This window comes from Heterodontus francisci, chromosome 33 (genome assembly GCF_036365525.1).
Source record: "Heterodontus francisci isolate sHetFra1 chromosome 33, sHetFra1.hap1, whole genome shotgun sequence".
NCBI lineage: Eukaryota > Metazoa > Chordata > Chondrichthyes > Heterodontiformes > Heterodontidae > Heterodontus > Heterodontus francisci.
Genome location: NC_090403.1, coordinates 56,394,621 through 56,417,139, shown reverse-complemented (window position 1 = coordinate 56,417,139; position 22,519 = coordinate 56,394,621). Strand labels below are relative to the sequence as shown.

The following is a 22,519-nucleotide window of genomic DNA, read 5'->3' as shown; positions in this document are numbered from 1 at the left end:
CCATCTGGAAAGACAAGGGCAGCAGATGCATGGGAACACCACCACTCAGCATGTTCCCCTCCAAGTCACCCACCATCCTGACTAGGAACTATATATTGCCATTCCTTCACTGTCGCTGGGTCAAAATCCTGGAACTCCCTTCCTAACAGCACTGTGGGTGTACCTACCCCACATGGACTGCAGCGGTTCAAGAAGGTAGTTCATCAGCACCTGCTGAGAAGAGAGTGGTTGAGGTCACAATCTGCGCTATGGTAGGTGGTGTGTGGAGAATGTGGGGCAGTTCACACCTCCTTGTGTTGACTAGGCCTAGTAGGTGATGTTATGAGTTTTCTTCTGTTTCTTTTGTAAAATATGGACATTGTCATGGAATTTTTTTTTTGTTTAAAAACTAAGGGAAATCTGTGTGCCTTTAAGACTGAAAATAGTTTTAATATTCCCTGGGAACAGTGTGTGCTACTACAAACCTATTCCTAAGCAATAGCAAGAGAGAGGGGTCATATGCCATATTGTATTCGTTTGACCGTATGTAAAGTCTGGCTAGAACTAGTTTGATCTCGCCCACCAGCAAAGCATATGCTCCTTGAAGGAACGATTTTGTCTCAGAAGAAAATCTACATTTGGAGAAACACAGCCTGTAAGCCAAAGAGGACAAGAACCATGGAAAGGAATCTTTGCATTTTTGGAGGTAGCAACTTCCTTTTTACTCTGGAGTGACTTTGTTGCCCTTCATGTTTCTGGGAGTCCTGGAATTCTCACTAAAGTTTCTACTGATGGATTTCGAATGCGTGCATGAGGGTTAGGAGGAATAAGTTATAAAGTCTTTTCAGACATAGATCTTGTTGTTTAAAGATACCTGTTTGGTGCATTTTATTCTGGAGGGTTAATAGCATTTAACGTGCTGTGATCTGTGGAGTAATGGGACTGAATTGACGGTATTACTCCCACTGCGATCTTAATGTGTCCAAATAACCCAGCATGGGCTATGCTTTTGACTGACAACAGTTCAATATATTTTTCCAAGCAGTTAGTTGCTGCGTGCCTGCCAGGAGAATACAGCTGATATCTTTTTCTTGAAAAGAATTCCTGCATCAAGTGTGTTTATGATTTCCTCCTGTATCTAAAGAAACCTTTACTGCTACATCCTGTTGTAAAGCCTGACTGGAGCTTTGTGCTGCATCACTTGGAAAGCCTAACCAGACTGATCAGCATTGCCTGGAAAGAATGGTTCTAGAAATACCACTGACAGCCATCAATTTGCCTTTGGAACACTTCACCAAAGCAAGCGCGCTCCTTCCGCCTCTTTTTCAGCCTAAGTGTCTTGCTTCCCTCTATTTCTTTGTAAGGGCTGTAAACAAAAATCCTTTCCCCCTCCCTTCCCAGTTAACCAGTTGTGTACGTGTGCACACACAAGGGCTAGGATAAATAAGGAGCTTTAAATATTTCAATTCCAGCAAGTTTACTGGGTCGACTTTCTGCTCTTCAAATAAGGCTAGCAGATCCTTTCAAACTATCTAAAATAATGGCATCCTTGGAGGGTACTGGTAATTTTTTTTTTGATTGGAACCTGCTCTGCCTTCAATTTCATGGCAGAGCATCCACTTCAATGCGCCCCCTCCCGCACCCCCCCAACCACACTATCCTGACATTCCTTTAGCATTTCAAAATCTGTCAATCTCTGCTTTAAACATACTCAATGACTGAATTGCCACAGCCCTCTGGGGTAGAGAATTCCAAAGATTCACAACTCTGTCATACAGTCAGTCGAACAGCATAGAAACAGGCCCTTCGGCCCACCATGTCTATGCCGACCATAATGCCTATCTATATTAATCCCACCTGCCTGCATTAATTCCATATCCCTCTATGCCTTGCTCATTCAAGTACCTGTCTAGATGCCTCTTAAATGTTGCTACTGTTCCTGCCTCCACCACCTCCTCTGGCAGCTCATTCCAGATACCCACTATTCTTTGTGCAGAAAATTTACCCCTTTGATCCCCTTTAAACCTCCCTCTCACCTTAAATCTATATCCCTCTAGTTTTAGTCACCCCTACCATGGGAAACAGACTCTGGCTATCTACCCTATCTACGCCTCATAATTTTATATACCTCTATCATGTCCCCTCCCAGCCTCCTTCACTCCAGGGAAAACAGACCCAGCCTATCCAATCTCTTTCTAACTCAAGCTCTCCAAACCAGACAACATCCTTGTGAATCTTTTCTGCAGCCTCTCTAGCTTAATCACATCTTTCCTGTAGTGCAGCGACCAGAACTGCACACAGTACTCCAAATGCGGCCTAACCAACGTTACGTACAACTGTAACATGACGTCCCAACTCTTGTACTCAATGCCTCAGCTGCTGAAGGCAAGCATGCCATTCGCCTTCTTCACCACCCTGTCTACCTGTGTTGCCACTTTCAGGGAACTCTGTACTTGCACCCCAAGGTAGTAGGGGCGTGGAACGCCCTGCCTGCAACAGTAGTAGACTCGCCAACTTTAAGGGCATTTAAGTGGTCATTGGATAGACATATGGATGTAAATGGAATAGTGTAGGTCAGATGATCGGCGCAACATCGAGGGCCGAAGGGCCTGTACTGCGCTGTAATATTCTAATTCTAATTCTAATTCTAAGGTCTCTCTGCTCAATAACACTCCCCAGGGCCCTGCCATTCACTGTATATGTCCTGCCCTGGTTTAACTTCCCAAAATGCATTACTTTGCACTTGTCTGCATTAAATTCCATTTGCCAATCCCTTGCCCACTTTCCCAGTTGATCTATATCCTGTTGTAACCTTAGACAACCTTCTTCACTGTCCGCTATACCACCAATTTTGGTACCCTCTGCAAACTTACTAATCATGCCCCCTACATTCACATCCAAATCATTAATATATGACAGAGGGCCCAGCACCGATGCCTGCGGCACACCACTGGTCACTGGCCTCCAATCTGAAAAACAACCCTCCACTACCACTCTCTGCCTCCTATCACCAAGCCAATTTTGTATCCAATTTGCTAGCTCACGCTGGATCCCACATGTTTGAACCTTCTGGACCAGCCTACCATGCGGGACCTTGTCAAAGGCCTTGCTAAAGTCCATGTAGGCAATGTTCACCGCTCTGCCCTCAACAATCCTCTTGGTCACCTCAAAAAACTCATTCGAGAGACATGATTTCCCACGCACAAAGCTATGCTGAATATCCCTAATCAGACCTTGCCTTTCCAAATGCATATAAATCTTGTCTCGGAATCCCTTCCAATAACTTTCCCACCACTGGTGTAAGGCTCACCGGCCTGTAGTTCCCTGCTGCCCTTCTTAAATAAAAGAACATTAGCTATCCTCCAGTCTTCCAGTACCTCACCCGTAGCTAATGATACAAAAATCTCTGCCAGGGTCCCAGCAATCTCCTCCCTCGCTTCCCATAGCATCCCAGGATACAGCTGGTCACTCTGAAGATTTATCCACTTCAAAACCTCTAATAGATCCTCCTTTGTAATGTTGATGCGCTTCAGGATATTGCTGTTCCCTCCCTTGAACTTCTCCATGGTAAATACACACAAGTATTCATTTAAGACCTTGCCCATTTCCCATCACTCCACATGGATCCTTAAGGGGACTACTTTCTCCCTAGCTATCATTTTACTCTATATACTTAGAATCTTTTAGGATTCTTTGTCCACCAGGGAAATCTCATGGCCCCTTTTTGCCCTCTTGATTTCCTTAAGTTTACTCTTACATCCCCTATACTCCAAGGAACTGGTTTCATCCCAGCTGACTATATCTGAAATAGGCCTCCTTTGTCCTGACCAGACCCTCAATATCCCTCCCTTCAGTCTTGCCCTTCCGTCTAACAGGAATATGCTGGCCCTGACCTCTTCCTATCTCACTTTTAAAAGCCTCCTACTTGCCAGACATCCCTTTACCTGTAAGCAGCCTCTCCCATTCTACTTTTGAGAGTTACTGTCTGATGCCATCAAAATTAGCCTTCCCCCAATTTAGGACTTCCTAAAGTTGTTCGGCAGAGAGTTTCATCTGTTGACTTTTTATTAAAATAAAACCACCCAGTTTGTCACTGGTCCCAAAATGCTCCCCCACAGACTTCAACCTCCTGCCCAGCCTCATTTCCTAAGAGGCAGTCAAGTGTAGCCTCTTCTGTAGTAGGGCCATCCTCATACCGCTTCAGAAAACTATCCTGGACACTTAAATTCTTCCCCATCTGATCGCTTAGCATTAAGGTAGGCCTCATCAATATTAGGGAAGTTAAAGTCACCTATTACAACCCTATAATTCCTACGCCTATCTGATTTCCCTACATATATATTCTTCCAATTCCCTCTGACTATTGGGGGGCCTGCAGTATAATCCTAAAGTGATCACCCCTTTCATTTCCAAGTTCTACCATGTGGCCTCACTGGATGTTCCCCTGGGATATCCTTTAAGTCCTGCAGTGATGTCCTCACTAATCAATAGTGCAACTCCCCCTCCTCTTACCTCCACCTGTGTCATGCCAGAGACACCAGTACCCTAGAATATTGAGCTGCCAGTCCTGCCCATCCCTCAACCATGTTTCTATAACACCTAGATCACAATCCCATGTACTGATCTATGCTCGGAGTTCATCTGCTTTACCTGTAAGGCTTCTTACATCAAGATAAATGCTCCCTGTCCTACCCAGCCTGTCAACTGACTTGCTTGCTTTAACCTCTACATTTGCCTCAACTATCAGACTACTTTGCGTCCCACCCCCCGCCAGACTAAAACTGAATAGTACTAGCAAACCTCCCTGCAAGGCTATTGGTCCCCTTCCAGCTCAGATGTAAGGAGTGTCTTTTATAGGTCATTGCTGCATTAGAAGATATCCTAATGATCCAAGTAGCTGAAGCCCTCCCACCTACACCAGCTCTTCAGCCACACATTCATTTGCCTTACCCTTCTATTCCTACCCTCACTAGCACAGGGCACAAGGAGTAATCCTGAGATTACAACCCTAGAGGTCCTGCTTTTTAGCCTTCTGCCCAACTCTATATTCACTTTGCAGGACCTCATCTCTTCCTGCCTATATCATTAGTACCAATATGGACCATGACCTCTGACTGCTCACCCTCCCTTTTCAGAATGTCCTGCAGCCAGACATCCTTGACCCTAACACCAGTGAGGCAACGTACCATCCTGGAGTCTCATTTGTGGCTACAGAAACACCCATCTGCACCCCTTACAATAGAATCCCATATCGCTATAGCTCTTCCACCCCTTTTCCTCCCCTGCTGTGCAGCAGAGCCCTCTGGCACCACAAACTTGGTTGTTGCTGCTTTCCCCTGGGAGGTCATCCCAACAGTATCTGATTGAGGGGGATGACCATAGGGAATTCCTGCACTATTTACCTGCACCTACTATTCTGTCCAGTGGTTACCCAACACTTCACTAAACAGGCTATCCACTAGATCCTCAGTATCAGATGCTCCAGTGAATCCACCCACAGCTCCAATGCTGGTAGCCAGTAGCTGCAGGTGGATACATTTCCTGCACACATGGTTGTCAGGACACCAGAAGCATCCCTAATTTCCCCATAGTGCAGGAAGAGCAAATTGCAGGGTGGAGCTCTCCAATCATGACTTACCTTTAGATTAGTTACTCCTTAATTTAAAAATACTAATTACACTAGGGACCTTGTTCTACCCACTTTAATCTAAAGTCCTTAATAAGCTACAGTGAATTAAAAAACACTTCAGTACTCGCCTTAGATTTTTCTTCAAAAAACTTTCCCCTTATTGAAGATATTTAAATGCACTAACAGCAGTGACTCACCCACTTAGCTTTTCAAAACTTGTGCACTAGAAGAGATTCAACTGCTCTCCTCAGGAGACACTGGGCCTTGATCCTCAGGCTCAATTTATAGGCTCTGCTCTCTCCTCACAGGTCCACTCTTGAGAGGGGAGGGGGGGGGGGGGGGGGGGGGGGATGGCCCTGAGTAAAGAAGTTTCTCCTCATCTCAGTCCTAAGGTTTCAATGAAATTAAATTCTAGAGAATACAGGCCCAGTTTCCCCAATTGCTCTTCATAGAACAATCCTGCCATCCTGGGCACTCCCCCTGACCATGCATATTACCAGGGAGGAAGGAAACTCCAGGTGCGGTCTAAGGTCCTAAAGAATGACTTATTGACAAGGACACTCAAGTCCCTTTGTCCATCTACACTTTCTAATCTTACCATTTAAGAAATACTCTCCACATCTATTCCTCCTACCAAAGGAGGTATGTTCACATTTTTCCACATTATATTCCATCTGCCATGTTCTGCCCACCCCTTGAAACCACTTTGCATCTTCAACATATTCTAGTTTTTTCATCCATGAACTTGGAATTACATTCAGTCCCCATGTCCAAATTATTGATAGATTTTCAACAGCTGGGCCCCCCCCCCCCCCCCAAAGTACTGATCCTTGCAGTACTCTGCAAATGAGAATGACCTATTTATTCATTCTTTTCTGCCTATTAACCAATCCTTAAGCCAGTATGTTAACTCCCCCATGTGCTTTAATTTTGCTAACCAATTTCCTATAGGGGACTTGGATTTTCAGAAGGCTTCTGATCAAGTATACCATGTCTGCTCACTATCAATTCTGTTAGTAGCATCCTCAAAATGCCATGATTTCCCATTCATAAATCCATGTAGACAATGCCAAGATTATCCAAGTGTCAATTTATCACATCCATTTGTAAATGAAGGCCACGATTGAATTTGCCTCCACCACATTAAGAGGCCATTCCAGATCCTAACATTTGCTACATAAAAATCATATTATCAACTTAAATATAAGGATAACAAATCCAGCTTCTCCAACTCAGTTCCTTGTCCTTGGAAGGATTTGTGATTTTTTTCCTGCACCTTTTCTACTGCATTAACATCCTTCTGAAAGCATACCCTTTAATTTATATTGCCTCATTCTTTCTACAATGAATCACTTTTCTGCATTATATTTCATCTCCCATTTGTTCATGTTTGTGAACTGAATTGCCTCTGCCTACTTTATGGATCTTCAATGCATCTTGCTAGACCTACACAATTTGGTGCCATCAGCAAATGTGGCTATTGTAGCAACAGCAGGAGACAAAATCATTGCTATCCCCACATGCTCAGTCAGGCCCCACAAACAGCAATATCAATATAGAAATGGGGAGCACAAGACAAACTTCATCTCTAAACCTTTTGCCAAAGACCTCTGCATCTTAAATCTCCATCAGGAGATACCCTTCAATATCCTCCTCTGTAGCCTAGATGCTTGTTAATTAAGCACTGTCTGTACTGAACCCAATCTTGACCATTAGAATTGGAACATTACAGCGCAGTACAGGCCCTTCGGCCCTCGATGTTGCACTGACCTGTGAAACCATCTGACCTACACTATTCCATTTTCATCCATATGTCTATCCAATGACCACTTAAATGCCCTTAAAGTTGGCGAGTCTACTACTGTTGCAGGCAGGGCGTTCCACGCCCCTACTACTCTGAGTAAAGAAAGAGGTAGGAAGAGAGATGGGGATTTAAGGCAGAAATTCAGGGAGCTAGGGTGGAAGCTTAGAGCGAGAACAACCAGAGTTGTTATCTCTGGGTTGTTGCCTGTGCCACGTGCTAGCGAAGAGAGGAATAGGGAGAGAGAGGAGTTGAACACGTGGCTGCAGGGATGGTGTAGGAGGGAGGGTTTTGGTTTCCTGGATAATTGGGGCTCTTTCTGGGGTAGGTGGGACCTCTACAAACAGGATGGTCTTCACCTGAACCAGAGGGGTACCAATATCCTGGGGGGGAGATTTGTTAGTGCTCTTCGGGGGGGTTTAAACTAAATCAGCAGGGGAATGGGAACCTAAATTGCAGTGCCAGTGTACAGGCTGTTGAGAGTAGTGAGGTAGGGGAGAAGGTTACAGGGACGCAAGAGGGCACTGGCAAGCAAGAACTTGGTTTAAAGTGTGTCTACTTCAACGCCAGGAGCATCCGGAATAAGGTGGGTGAGCTTGCAGCATGGGTTGGTACCTGGGATCCTGATGTTGTGGCCATTTCGGAGACATGGGTAGAGCAGGGGCAGGAATGGATGTTGCAGGTTCCGGGATTTAGATGTTTCAGAAAGAACAGAGAAGAGGGTAAAAGAGGGGGGGGTGTGGCATTGTTAATCAAGGAAAGTATTACAGCGGCAGAAAGGACGTTTGAGGACTCGTCTACTGAGGTAGTCTGGGCCGAGGTTAGAAACAGGAGAGGAGAGGTCACCCTGTTGGGAGTTTTCTATAGACCTCCGAATAGTTCCAGAGATGTAGAGGAAAGGATAGCGAAGATGATTCTCGACAGGAGCGAGAGTAACAGGGTAGTGGTTATGGGGGACTTTAACTTTCCAAATATTGACTGGAAATACTATAGTTCGAGTACTTTAGATGGGTCTGTTTTTGTCCAGTGTGTGCAGGAGGGTTTTCTGACACAGTATGTGGACAGGCCAACCAGGGGCGATGCCACATTGGATTTGGTACTGGGTAATGAACCCGGCCAGGTGTTTGATTTAGATGTAGGTGAGCACTTTGGCGATAGTGATCACAATTCGGTTAGGTTTACCTTAGCGATGGGCAGGGACAGGTATATACCGCAGGGCAAGAATTATAGCTGGGGGAAAGGAAATTATGACGCGATTAGGCAAGATTTAGGATGTGTAGGATGGGGAAGGAAACTGCAGGGGATGGGCACAAACGAAATGTGGAGCTTATTCAAGGAGCAGCTAATGCGTGTCCTTGATAAGTGTGTACCTGTCAGGCAGGGAGGAAGTTGTCGAGCAAGGGAGCCGTGGTTTACTCAAGACGTTGAAGCGCTTGTCAAGAGGAAGAGGGCGGCTTATGTTAGGATGAGACGTGAAGGCTCAGTTAGGGCGCTTGAGAGTTACAAGCTAGCCAGGAAGGATCTAAAGGGAGGGCTAATCAAGGATAGTAGTGGGAAGTTGTGTGCGGAATCAGAGGAGATAGGGGAAGCGTTAAATGAATATTTTTCGTCAGTATTTACAGTAGAGAAAGAAAATGTTGCCGAGGAGATTACTGAGATACAGCCTACTAGGCTAGATGGGATTGAGATTCACAAGGAGGAGGTGTTAGCAATTTTGGAAAGAGTGAAAATAGATAAGTCCCCTGGGCCAGATGGGATTTATCCTAGGATTCTCTGGGAAGCCAGGGAGGAGATTGCAGAGCCGGTGATGTTGATCTTTAAGTCGTCATTGTCGACAGGAGTAGTGCCGGAGGACTGGAGGATAGCAAATGTTGTCCCCTTGTTCAAGAAGGGGAGTAGAGACAGCCCTGGTAATTATAGACCTGTGAGCCTTACTTCGGTTGTGGGTAAAATGTTAGAAAAGGTTATAAGAGACAGGATTTATAATCATCTTGAAAAGAATAAGTTCATTTGCGATAGTCAGCACGGTTTTGTGAAAGGTAGGTCGTGCCTCACAAACCTTATTGAGTTTTTCGAGAAGGTGACCAAACAGGTGGATGAGGGTAAAGCCGTGGATGTGGTGTATATGGATTTCAGTAAGGCGTTTGATAAGGTTCCCCACGGTAGGCTATTGCAGAAAATACGCAAGTATGGGGTTGAAGGTGATTTAGAGCTTTGGATCAGAAATTGGCTAGCTGAAAGAAGACAGAGGGTGGTGGTTGATGGCAAATGTTCATCCTGGAGTTTAGTTACTAGTGGTGTACCGCAAGGTTCTGTTTTGGGGCCACTGCTGTTTGTCATTTTTATAAACGACCTGGATGAGGGTGTAGAAGGGTGGGTTAGTAAATTTGCGGATGACACGAAGGTCGGTGGAGTTGTGGATAGTGTCGAAGGGTGTTGTAGGGTACAGAGGGACATAGATAGGCTGCAGAGCTGGGCTGAGAGATGGCAAATGGAGTTTAATGCGGAGAAGTGTGAGGTGATTCACTTTGGAAGGAGTAACAGCAATGCAGAGTACTGGGCTAATGGGAAGATTCTTGGTAGTGTAGATGAGCAGAGAGATCTTGGTATCCAGGTACATAAATCCCTGAAAATTGCTACCCAGGTTAATAGGGCTGTTAAGAAGGCATATGGTGTGTTTGCCTTTATTAGTAGGGGGATCGAGTTTCAGAGCCACGGGGTCATGATGCAGCTGTACAAAACTCTGGTGAGGCCGCACCTGGAGTATTGCGTGCAGTTCTGGTCACCGCATTATAGGAAGGATGTGGAAGCTTTGGAAAGGGTGCAGAGGAGATTTACTAGGATGTTGCCTGGTTTGGAAGGAAGGTCTTACGAGGAAAGGCTGAGGGACTTGGGGTTGTTTTCGTTAGAGAGAAGGAGGAGGAGAGGTGACTTAGAGACATACAAGATAATCAGAGGGTTAGATAGGGTGGATAGTGAGAGTCTTTTTCCTCGGATGAGGATGGCAAACACGAGGGGACATAGCTTTAAGTTGAGGGGTGATAGATATAGGACAGATGTCAGAGGTAGTTTCTTTACGCAGAGAGTAGTAGGGGCGTGGAACGCCCTGCCTGCAACAGTAGTAGACTCGCCAACTTTAAGGGCATTTAAGTGGTCATTGGATAGACATATGGATGTAAATGGAATAGTGTAGGTCAGATGATCGGCGCAACATCGAGGGCCGAAGGGCCTGTACTGCGCTGTAATATTCTAATTCTAATTCTAAACTACCTCTGACATCTGTCCTATATCTATCACCCCTCAACTTAAAGCTATGTCCCCTCGTGTTTGCCATCACCATCCGAGGAAAAAGACGCTCACTATCCACCCTAACCAACCCTTTGATTATCTTATATGTCTCTATTAAGTCACCTCTCCTCCTCCTTCTCTCCAACGAAAACAATCTCAAGTCCCTCAGCCTTTCCTCGTAAGACCTTCCCTCCATACCAGGCTACATCCTAGTAAATCTCCTCTGCACCCTTTCCATAGCTTCCACATCCTTCCTATAATGCGGTGACCAGAACTGCATGCAATACTCCAGGTGCAGTACCAGAGTTTTGTACAGCTGCAGCATGACCTCATGGCTCCGAAACTCGATCCCCCTACTAATAAAAGCTAACACCATATGCCTTCTTAACAGCCCTATTAACCTGGGTAGCAACTTTCAGGGATTTATGCACCTGGACACCAAGATCTCTGTTCATCTACACTACCAAGAATCTTCCCATTAGCCCAGTACTCTGCATTCCTGTTACTCCTTCCAAAGTGAATCACCTCACTTTTCTGCATTAAGCTCCATTTGCCATCTCAGCCCAGCTCTGCAGCCTGTTTATGTCTCTGTACCCTACAACATCCTTCGGCACTATCCGCAACTCCACCGACCTTCATGTCATCTGCAAATTTACTAACCCACCCTTCTACACCCTCTTCCAGGTCATTTATAAAAATGACCAACAGCAGTGGCCCCAAAACAGATCCTTGCGGTACACCACTAGTAACTAAACTCCAGGATGAACATTTGCCATCAACCACCACCCTCTGTCTTTTCAGAGAGCCAATTTCTGATCCAAAGCTCTAAATCACCTTCAACCCCATACTTCCGTATTTTCTGCAATAGCCTACCGTGGGGAACCTTATCAAACGCCTTACTGAAATCCATATACATCACATCCTGGTGTATATAGGATGCAAGATTATGACCATTGAAGGAAACTCATGTCAGAACAAGTTTTTCAAGTGGGTTTTATTATACATTATACAAAAAGAGGTACAAAGTGTTCTAACATGTGCTTTTAAAAGCAAGCACAAACATTACAAACCATGTAAAAAAAAAAAAGTTAACTGGGACAAAAACAAATGTATCTAGAGATCTTGCTGCAGGAGCTGGAAGATTGGAACTGCTCATTATTGTGCAAGTCATGAGCCAACATACAGGCTTCCCACAATCAAAGATTAGTCCATAAGTCAGAGCCCATCATTATCTAGCAGTGGCACACAGATAAACTGTCATTAGAACCCATGGACCTTGAGTTGCTCTTCCTTAACAATGCCAACCTGCAAGTCAAATGAAACAAAGCTCACTATAAACAAACACTTATGGTTTTGGTACTAAAGCTTCATGATAATGTAAAGAACAAAAACTACTGGTAGACAGTAAACCCAACTATGGGATTGAATTTCAATCCCAACCACTAGAGCCAGACCAAGCAGACCTGCGAGGAGACAGGGACTGACAAGCAGGAGTTCCAGCAGCTTGACAGGCATACTCAGACAGTGTTTCAGGACTGACAGTTCAGAAAGCGACTCATCGTGGTGGGGGCAGCTGATTACAGAGTAGGAACAGGTGAGTATTTCTACTTTCAATAGTCAGAGTAAAGGTAGGGAATTTAGATTGTAGGAGGTAGTGTTGGCAGTAGAATAAAGGTCCCTATTGCAAGTAGTGCAATAATTAAAAGAGTGTAACTAAGGAGTGTAATCTAAGGCTAAGTCATGGCAGGAGAGCTCAGCCCCATGGCATGCTCCTCCTGCACTATGTGGGACATCAGGGACACTGTCCCTGGCATTGTGCAGCTGGGCTCACTGCAGAGCATCTGCCATGCTGAAGACATTGTGGATAGCATGTTTAGCTAGGTGGTCACACCACAGGTAATGGTGGCAGAGGCAAAGAGGGAAGGGTGACCACCAGGAGGCATATTAGGTACAGGTGGGTAGTGCAGGAGTCCCCTGTGGCCATCCCTCTTAAAACAGAGACTTTGGATACTGTTTGGGAAATGGCCTCCCAGGGGAAAGCAGCAACAGCCAAGTTTGTGGCACTGCAGATGGCTCTGCTCAGGAGGGGCTTAAAAAAAAAAAGCCATACTGATAGGGATTCAATCAGGGGGAACAGACAGGTGTTTGTGGCCACAAATGAGACTCCAGGATGGCATGTTGCCTCCCTGGTGCTAGGGAGGAGGATGTCTTGAAGAGGCTACAGGACATTGACTGTTCACCCACTGAGGTTGTGGTACACATTGGTACCAATGACACAAGAGGGATGAGGTCCTGCAACAAGAATTTAGGGAGCTAGGTAGATTAAAAAGCAGGACCTCAAAAGGTTGTAATCTCTGGATTACTCCCAGTGCCATATGCTAGTGAGTATAGGAATAGGAGGATCGAGCAGATGAATGCATGGCTGAGGAGATGGTGCAGGAGGGAGGGCTTTAGTTTCCTGGATCACTGGGTCTGTTTCTGGCAAAGGTAGGACCTGTACCAGTTGGACAGGTTGCACTGGAATAGGACCAACACCCTTGCTGGAAAGTTTGCTCATACTGTGGGGGGTGGTTAAAACTAACTTGGCAAGGGGATGGGATACAGTAGGGTGATGCACAAACAGGGAAATGAGTCAGTCTGGAAGACAGCAAATATAGACCTGTTAAGGCACAGGTGAAAAATGCAAGGCTGGGTTGCATTTATTTTAATGCAAAGAGTCTTACTAGGCAGATAAATTGAGGTCATTGATTAGCACATGGCATTATGATATTATTGCAATCAGACATGGTTGAGGGAGGGGCAGGACAGCAGCTCAATATTGCAGGGTATAGAATCTTCAGGTGTGACAGGGGTGGGGGGGTGGTGTAAGAGGAGGTGGCATCACACTGATCAAGGAGTCAACTACTCTAGTAAGGAGGGATGATATATCTTAGAAGGTTCCTCAAATGAGGCCATATGGGTAGAACTTAAAAACAATAAAGGGGGCAATCACTTGGCTGGCAGTGTACTACAGGCCTCCAAACAGTCAGACAGGAGCAGATATGTAGGCAAATCCCAGAGGGGTAAAAATAAAATTGGGTAATAGGGGATTTCAACTTCCCCAATATCAACTGAGATAGTCTTAATGCAAAGGTTTAAGGGGGCAGAAAGTCCTATAAGAGAAGGGGCAGTACTGGACTTAATCCTAGGGAATGAAGCTGTACAAGTGATAGGAGAGTGGGGAACATTTCAGGGATAGTGACCATAAGGACAAAGATGGACCAAAGGTAAAAAAGGTACTGAATTTTTTTTTTTGGGGGGGGGGGGGGGGGGGGGTGGGAAGGTGGTGGAAGGCTGAATTTATGATAAAACAGGATCTGGCCAAAGTGGACTGGGAGCAGCTACTTTCCTCAAAGCCAACATGTACCCACTGAGGAAGGGTAGGACCAACAACTCTAGGGAACCCTGGATGTCAAGGGATATAGGAGGACTATCAGCAGAAAAAAAGCTTATGGCAGATTCAGAGTGCTGGAAACAGTGGAGGCACTAGAATATAGAAAGTGTAGGGGTACTTAAAAAGTAGTTAGGAGAGTGAAGAGGGGGACATGAAAAAACACTGGTGGGCGAGATAAGGGATCAAGGTGTTTTCAGTATATTAAGGGCAAGAGGATAACTAGGGAAGGAGTAGGGCCTATTAGGGACCAAAGTGGCAATGTGTGGAGCCAGAGGACATAGGTGAGGTTTTAAATGATTACTTTTCATCCGTGTTCTCTATGAAGGATGATGTAGGTGTAGAGATTAGGGAGGGGGAATGTGGTATACTTGAACAAATTAGCATTGAGGGGGAGGAAATTAGCTGTTTAGTGGGTTTAAAAATGGATAAATTCCCAAGCCCAGATGAGATGTATCCCAGGCTGCTATGTGAGGCAAAGGAGGAGATTGCAGGGTCTCAAATGTTCAAATCCTCTCTGGCCACAGGAGAGGTGCCAGAGGACTGGAGGACAATGAATGTGGTACCATTATTTAAAGGGTAGCAGGGATAAACCAGGTAATTACAGGCCAGTGAGTCTCAGGTAGGGAAATATTGTAAAACATTGAGGGATAGGATTAATCTCCACTTGGAGAGGCAGGGATTAATCAGGTATAGACAGCATGGCTTTGTCAGTGGAAGATGTGTATGACTAACTTGATTGAATTTTGAGGAAGTGACAAATGTGTAGATGAGGGTAAAGCAGCTGATGTAGTCTATATGGACTTCACCAAGGCTTTTGATAAGGTCCTGTATGAGAGATTGGTTAAGGTGGTAAGAGCCCATAAGATCCAGGGCAATTTGGCAAATTGGATCCAAAATTGGCTTAGTGGCAGGAGGCAGAGGGTGATGGTCGAGGGTTGTTTTTGCAAGTGGAAACCTGTGACCAGTGGTGTACCACAGGGATTGGTGCTGGGACCCTTGCTGTTTACCAGTGTACATTAGATGTGAATATAGGAGTTATCAGTAAGTTTACAGATACAAAACTTGGTGGTGTTGTCAATACTGAGGAGGAAAGCCTTAGGTTACAGGAAGATGTAGTAAACTGGCAAGATGGGCAGAGCAGTGGCAAGTGGAATTTAATCCTGAGAATGAGGTGATGCATTTTGGGAGGACTAACAAGGCAAGGGAATATACAATGGATGGGAGGACCCTAGGAAGTACAGAGGGTCAGAGGGACCTTGGTGTACCTGTCCATAGATCACTGAAAGCAGCACAGGTTGATCAATAAGGTGGTTTGGAAGGCATATGGGATACTTGCCTTTATTAGCTGAGGCATAGAATACAAGCAGGGAGGTTATGATGGAGCTGTATAAAATGCTATTAGGCCACAGCTGGAGTACAGTGTACAGTTCTGGGCACCACACTAGGAAGGTGGTGACTGCACTGGAGGGTGCAGAGGAAATTCACTAGGATGTTGCCTGAGCTGGAGCATTTCAGCTATGAAGAGACAAAAAGGCTGGGGTTGTTTTCCTTAGAAAAGAAAAAGAGGGAAATATGTTTGAGGTATATAAAATTATGAGGGCATTGATAGGTTATTTGGGAAGAAACTCTTTTGGTGGAGGAGTCAATAACCAGGGGGCATAGATTGAAGATGCAGGAGGTTTAGAGGGATTTGGGTAAAAATTCTCACCTAGAGGGTGGTTGGATTTTGGAATGCACTGACTGAAGGTGGGACAGACAGGAACCCTCAACATTTTAGTATTCAGATGAGCACTTGAAACACAAAGTGCTGGAAAATGAGATTAGAATATAGTTAGATGCCTGATGGTCAACAGACAATGGGCCGAAGGGCCTGTTTGACTATTTGGATCTTTAATCAGCAGAAGCTGTGCTTGAACAGAATCTTAAAGATCAAATCTTAAGGGCAGTAGGTAGCCTTTAGGGCCCCACAGTATACAGTTACCATTAACAACCCACCAGGGTGGGGGGGGGGGGGGGGGGGGAAAAGGAGGGAAGGAAGGAGAGGGAGAGATGAATTGCTGAGGCTCTGACACTGGATTTAAAGTTTACTTTGGCAGTCTGTTACAAGTAGCAAGAGTGCCTGAACTTACCTGGCAAACATTAAATTCTAGGGGAAACTGCTTAGTTGATTTGTGCAATAGCAAACTAGCTACTAGAACTAAACAGATTCAGTAACAGCTATTATCACCCATTATATCTAGTTTTGAATCTAGAACACTCACCTCAACCAGGAACTTGCAGATGTTCTTGCGCTGGTCCCCTTGAAGTTGGATGACCTCACCGTATTCAGGATGTTCAATCACAGTACCATTGCAGGCAAATTGCTGTAGGAAAAGTTTTTAAATTAATAATCCTTTAAACAGAGTAGTGACCCTCTTCTTGGTGAGCTGTGTCCAAGTGCAGTATTAGTTAGAAGCTCAGCAACTTCTCCAGTGAAGAGGGCATTCTGCTAGTTGTTGACAAATGTGGTTTTATTCTGATCCCTGCCAGTAAGGACTGTAGGGTAACTAAGCTGGAGTGGGTGAGGGGTGGAAAATTGAAGAATGATCAAGTTACTGACAATTGGAACCATAAAGCAAGACTCCTGCTGGGTTAATGTACTAGAGCACTCCTGCTTTCCTCAAATTAAGTTCAGCATAACTAGTGCTACAATAGTTATTGACTAGAAAACAGCTTGAAGACCTGGAGTCAGGCAAGAGCTGCCTGTTAGTCTGCAGCACTTACCTTTTTGAAGTGTTTGACAAGTTTCTTTTTGTCATACTCATCAGCAATTCCCTGGACAGTAGTGAGGGTTTTCCTGCCGTTCCTCTGCTGAATCCTTATGTGTATGTAGTCCTCAGTCCCAGAAGGGAGGAGATCATCACCCTTAAGTGCATCAGCAAAGGGATCTGTAACATTAAAGGTTGCCAGGTTACAGTTAGATTATTTTCATCAGCATTACTTAAGGTGCCTTTTTTGAAATGAGACATTAGGCCAGACAAGGCCTGGCATGACAGGTAGCTGTAAAAGATACTACACCTCTGTTTTTGAAGAGAAGAGTTATCCATGGTGTCCTAGTCAATATTTATCCCTCAGATTATCTGTCATTACCACTATAGAGAATGGGGCAGCTCTTGTATATAGAAGTAACTTGTATTTGGGAATTGGGGGAATATCTAAATTTAGTGAAACTGAATTTGGTCAAACTAAAAAAAAAAAAAAAAGGACATGGATAAGCTAACAAAACAGAAAGATGCAGGCAAAAATGCTGCAGGTGCTTGAAAAACTAAAGTTAAAAACAATGCTGGGAACACTGAAGTGGCAAGATTTTAATGGAGTACAACAGTTTTACATTACTTCCTTGACAAGTTTAGTAGAGAATTGAGAAGTTAACTTTCCTGCATGTCAATTCTTGTGTACAGATTTTAAGTGGGAAAATCCACTCCTTACAAGAACTTTGTTTGTCACAGGACAGGTGGGATTGTAGGCTTTGAGGACAGAGGCTGACTGGGTTAAGAGTGGACAAGGTGGTAAATTTGTGTTGAGACATGGGTGTACTCATACAAGGAATGCAAAGTTAGCATGCAGGTACAGCAATCAACTAGGAAGGCAAATGGCATGTTGACTTATTGTAAGGGATTGGTGTACAAGAATGTCTTGCTGCAATTGTGCAGAGCTTTGCTGAGATCTGGAGTACTGTAGAGTATTGGACTTGAAGGATCTACTTGCATTGGAGTCAGCCCAGCAAAGGTTCACTAGATTGGTTTCTGAGATTACTAATCCTACAAGAAGCTGAGAAAATTGGGCCTATATTGTGTACAAGAATGTGATTTTATTGAAAGATCCTGAAAGGGCTCGACAGGGTAGACAGCAGTGTTTCCTCCAGCTAGGAAACAGAACACAGGGCAGTCTCAGGATAAGGGATTGATCATTTAAGTCTGATATGAGAAGAATTTCTACAAAGGGTTGTAGATGCCTCTGATAGATTTTTGGTCTTTATAGGAAAGGAGAAGGAAGTAGAGTGAGAAAGATCAGCCATGACCATACTGAATGGTGGAGCAGACTCAAGGGGCCATAGTGTCTACTCCTGCTCCTATTTATGTTAGTATAAAGGGAGAATAAGCTAAGCATCTTCCAGGTTCTCATTTGCAGAATGGAGGCTCACTCAATTGAGCAACACTTAAAGCTAAACACTGACAAGGCTGGCATTTATTGCCCATCAGGAGGTAGTATGAGCTTCCTTCTATTGTCTGAATCTGGCACATTCCATAGTGTGGACCAAGTCAGTATTTACTTGCCAAGGCACTTGCTCACTAGATTGTCACACCCCACTGGTAATTGGAGAGCTTCTGCTCAGTTTGAACAGGACAGATATTAGTCAACTATCCAATCATCTTTACCATCTACTTTTCAAAGTCAGGAGCCTATGCAATTAATGCCCTGCTCCCAGAAAATCTCAGCTACTCAAAAAAAGGAAGTTAACAGCCATCAGAAGGTAGCAGCATACAGCAACAGAAACTCAGCTGAGAATGCTCACAGCATAGAAAATGCCTAACTGATCAAAAATCTGATCAGGGAATCCCAGTTTGAATATTACTGACCTACTTTTTCCTTAATCTATCTTGTATGGACCAATAGCAGCAAAGAAAAAACTGAACTAATACACATGAATTATCAATGTGTATATTTCATCCATTATTACTAGGAGTGCTCATGTCAATATTCCCAGGGTTTTCAGTTTGGCCAATATTTTTGCTCACTTTTCCTCACTGCATTTTAACAATGGCAGCCAAGGGGGTCCAAGTGGAATGCCCGATAAAAGTATCATTGTAGCCTTGTTTTCAGCCACTCCAAAACAAAATAGATTCACATAACCAACAAATTCTTGGACTACAGCCTGGTGTTCCCTGGCCAAGTTGTAGTCTTAGTAACAGTCAGCATATTACATAAATTCCCAATTGTATGTACTGCCAACAGCTCCACTTGCTCCCAATATCATTGCTTTTAGGCATCTAAAAGAGTGCCATCATATAATAGCAAGTGACACGAGATGAGGGATGAGTCACTCATTTAAAGGGGCAGGACAACATGGACCAACTAGCTTCCTTCATCTAAACATAAACAGCTAGTTCACAGCAATAAGCCATAGATGCTCCTTTCTGGGCAAACCAGCTTTCTTCACTAAAGACAGATTACCAATAAACTGCATATTTGAATCCAAAAATTCTGAAAATCAATTAATTCTTTATTCAGTAAGAGTTGCCATGACATTTAATTAGACCAGTGACACAAATCAGCACAGATTTTCAATAGGAATCCCTGAATTAAAGGCTGTTCATTAAGTTTACACTTACAAGTGGTGACAGCCACACAAGGTCAGGAGGTAGGTTAAAGGAACAGATTGGGAGGGGTAGAATTTGAGGGCTGGAGATGTTGAGACAGAAGCAAGGAGAGGGGGATTTGAATTTTTTTTTTTTTAAATAAAGGCACTGCTTGACTGGGAGCCAACTAAACTAGTGAGTATAGGGGAGATGGATAAACAGTTAAGCAATGACTCAATTTAAGATATTCACATTTTCCAAACCCACCAGCCCTACAACCCTTGAAGATATCTACTTTCCTCTAACTCCAACCTCAAGCATCAGAATATTCATCACTCCACCATTGGTGGCTATGCCTTCAGCTGCCTGGGCTTGAAGCTCAAATACCCTCCCTAAACTGCTCTGCCTTAAAACACCTTGAAATCCACATTTGACTAATCTGCCCTAATGTGACAGTGAAGTGTTTTACAATGCCTCTGAAGCACCTTGGGTGTTTGTTACCTCAAAGGCATTACACAAGTACAAGTTTTTTTGGACATCCTTGAGATTTAGCACAAAGTTTGAATGGCTTCAAATTTGGAGAGGCTAAGACATGGAGGCAGCCAACAGTGTGTTGGAATAGCCAGGTCTAGAAGTAACAAAGGCAATGGATGAGGGTTTTAGCATCAGATAAGCTGAGGCAAGGGAAGAGTCAAGTAATGATATAGGTAGAAATAGGCAGTTTTAATGATGGTACAAACATGGTCACAAGGCCACAACCAGATCATACATGATCTTGTTGAATAGCAAAGCAGGCTTGAGGGGCCAAATGGCCTACTCCTGTTCCAGTTTGTGATCTTATGACCTTTCAAAATTTTAGGGCATCCCAAAAGCCCTATACTACCATTGACATAGGCACTGTTGTAATGTAGGGAATCAGTTGAGTCTTGCTGTGCAGTTTATGATGTTGGTTGAACACTCAATGGCAAGCAACCTCTAGTAAATAAAACTGATTCAGACAGGGCATCATGCCAGACAAGAGTCCTTCAAAAGTATAAACAGTAGAAAGTGTCCTCCACTTGCAAGATTAAAACTCAGCACCAGGAAATTCCAGAGAAACATCTTGACCCAGGGTGGAGAACTCATCACCATTGAGTAGTTGAGGTAAATGATAGATGCATTTAATGGGAAGCACATCAGGCAGAAAGGAATAGAGGATTATACTGATAAAAATGAAGCTCAAATGGAACATAACCACCAGCATAGGCTATTTGACTCAGCCAGTCCATTTCCATTATAATCTCCAACTTCAAATGAAAAGGGGATTTCAGCCACAAGTCATGCACAATGAAATACACAACTTGCTTGGAAGGGTGCAGCTCCAACACAAGAAGCTCAACAGCCTCCAGGACAAAGCATCCCATTTGACTGGCACCCATCCACCTCCAACATTCACTCCCTCCACCACCAAGAGTGGTAGCAGTGTGTACCATCTACAACTCACCAAGGCTCCTTAGACAGCACCTTCCAAACCCACAACCTCTACCACCTAGAAGGACAAGGGCAGAAGAATAAGACCACCTGCAAGTTCTCCATACTACACACCACCCTGACTTGGAACTACATCACCATTCCTTCACTGTCACAAAATCCTGGAACTCCCTAACTGTACAATTCTGGTCACCTCATTACAGAAAGAATGAAATTGCACAAGAGGATACATACAAGGAATAAAAACAAGAAATGCTGGAACCACTCAGCAGGTCTGGCAGCATCTGTGAAAAGAGAAGCAGAGTTAACACTCCAGGTCATTGACCCTTCATCAGAACATACAAGGATGTTGCTAGGACTGGAAAAATACAACTATGGGGAAAGATTGGATAGACTAGGATAAAAGCAAGATACTGGAAATTTATAATAAAAACAAGCGCTGGAGATACTCAGCAGGTCTGGCAGCATCTGTATAGAGAGAAGCAGAGTTAACACTCCAGGTCATTGACCCTTCTGCAGAACCCAGTCCTGCTGACCCCGCCTTACGTGCTGACGCGATGTCGCCACCAGGGATCACATGATATCACTGATTGACAGCTGAACAGGCCTATCAGAAGCCAGCGACGCGCGCACACCCCGCCCCCCCAAACCCTCAGGAAGAATTTCCCCAAACTCCGCGCCCTCCCATTCGAGCGCCGACGCCAGAAGAGGCCGAGGCCGCGTCGCCGGCAAGCGGACAAAATTCTTCAGTGAGCCAGTCGAAGACTGTCGGCGTCTCGAGCCTAAGTGCGGGCGCTGTTCCCCCTCGGCTCGGCCTCACCCGGCCGCCATCCTTACCGAAACTTTGCAGGTTCTGGCAAGCTGACATACGATAGCGAGGATGTGACTGCTTTAGCGAAGCGGGATGTGAGGCGCACTCTGCCGACTCCAGCTCTAACAACTCAGGACAAGACTGTAGACTGCCACCCGCTGCCAACCTTCCCGCGCCTTATATATCGCGCGACGGAGGCTGCGCCTGACGTCACCAACACGGCGTGCGTCACAGCGCGCTTACCTCATTGGCCGTGTGACGTAAGGCAGGAGTGGGGGAAACCCCAGCACTGGGACTGGCTCCAGGTCTAGCACTGGGCTGGGAGGGAATTGGGCACTGCAATGGGTGGGCACTTTGATAGGAGGGCATTGGGATGGGAGGGCATTGGGCACTGGATGGGAGGATATTGGGCATTGGGATGGGTGGGCTTTGAGCACTAGAATGGGAGGGCATGGAGCACTGGGATGGGAGTGTATTGGGCATTGGGATGGGTGGGCATTGGGCACTGGGATAGGAGGTTATTGGGCACTGGGATAGGAGGGCATTGGGCATTTGGATGGGTGGGCACTGGACACTGGGATGGGAGGGTATTGGGAATTGGGAGGGCATTGGACACTGGGATGGATGAGCACTGAGCAGCGCTGGGTCTATAGATATGAATCCCACCTTCTCATCTAAAACAGCAGCAAAATACTACGGATGCTGCACATCTGAAATAGAAATACAAAATGCTGGAAATACTCAGCAGGTCAGGCAACATCTGTGGAGA

General features: G+C 44.9%; 3 protein-coding genes across 3 annotated transcripts in view; 1 reads left to right on the top strand and 2 right to left on the bottom strand.

Annotated features, from left to right (window-relative positions):
• smarce1 (SWI/SNF related, matrix associated, actin dependent regulator of chromatin, subfamily e, member 1) overlaps positions 1–22,519 on the bottom strand; it is a 490,930-nt gene that overhangs the window by 203,871 nt on the left and 264,540 nt on the right. The window lies entirely within an intron of this gene.
• On the bottom strand, positions 11,674–21,942 carry LOC137348250 (eukaryotic translation initiation factor 1b-like). Its single transcript, XM_068013660.1, has 4 exons — positions 21,777–21,942; positions 16,894–17,057; positions 16,392–16,493; positions 11,674–12,002 (listed from the first exon to the last, which is right to left on the bottom strand). Exons 1-4 carry the CDS (start codon positions 21,805–21,807, stop codon positions 11,958–11,960), a joined length of 342 nt encoding a protein of 113 aa, XP_067869761.1. The 5' UTR covers positions 21,808–21,942; the 3' UTR covers positions 11,674–11,957.
• Positions 21,589–22,519, top strand: part of LOC137348251 (cholecystokinin-like) — a 96,867-nt gene continuing 95,936 nt past the window's right edge. Inside the window, exon 1 of the mRNA XM_068013662.1 lies at positions 21,589–22,010. The gene's annotated coding sequence lies outside the window, so the exon portion shown is untranslated. The remainder of the gene's footprint in view (positions 22,011–22,519) is intronic.

Coding starts and splice junctions, on each gene's coding strand:
- LOC137348250 (XM_068013660.1), bottom strand. CDS start 21,807: ATGTCAGCTTGCCAGAACCTGCAAAGTTTCG. Junction 16,494..16,893: donor TTGTCAAACACTTCAAAAAG/GTAAGTGCTGCA, acceptor CTTTTCCTACAG/CAATTTGCCTGCAATGGTAC. Junction 12,003..16,391: donor TCTGCAAGTTCCTGGTTGAG/GTGAGTGTTCTA, acceptor TTTGACTTGCAG/GTTGGCATTGTTAAGGAAGA.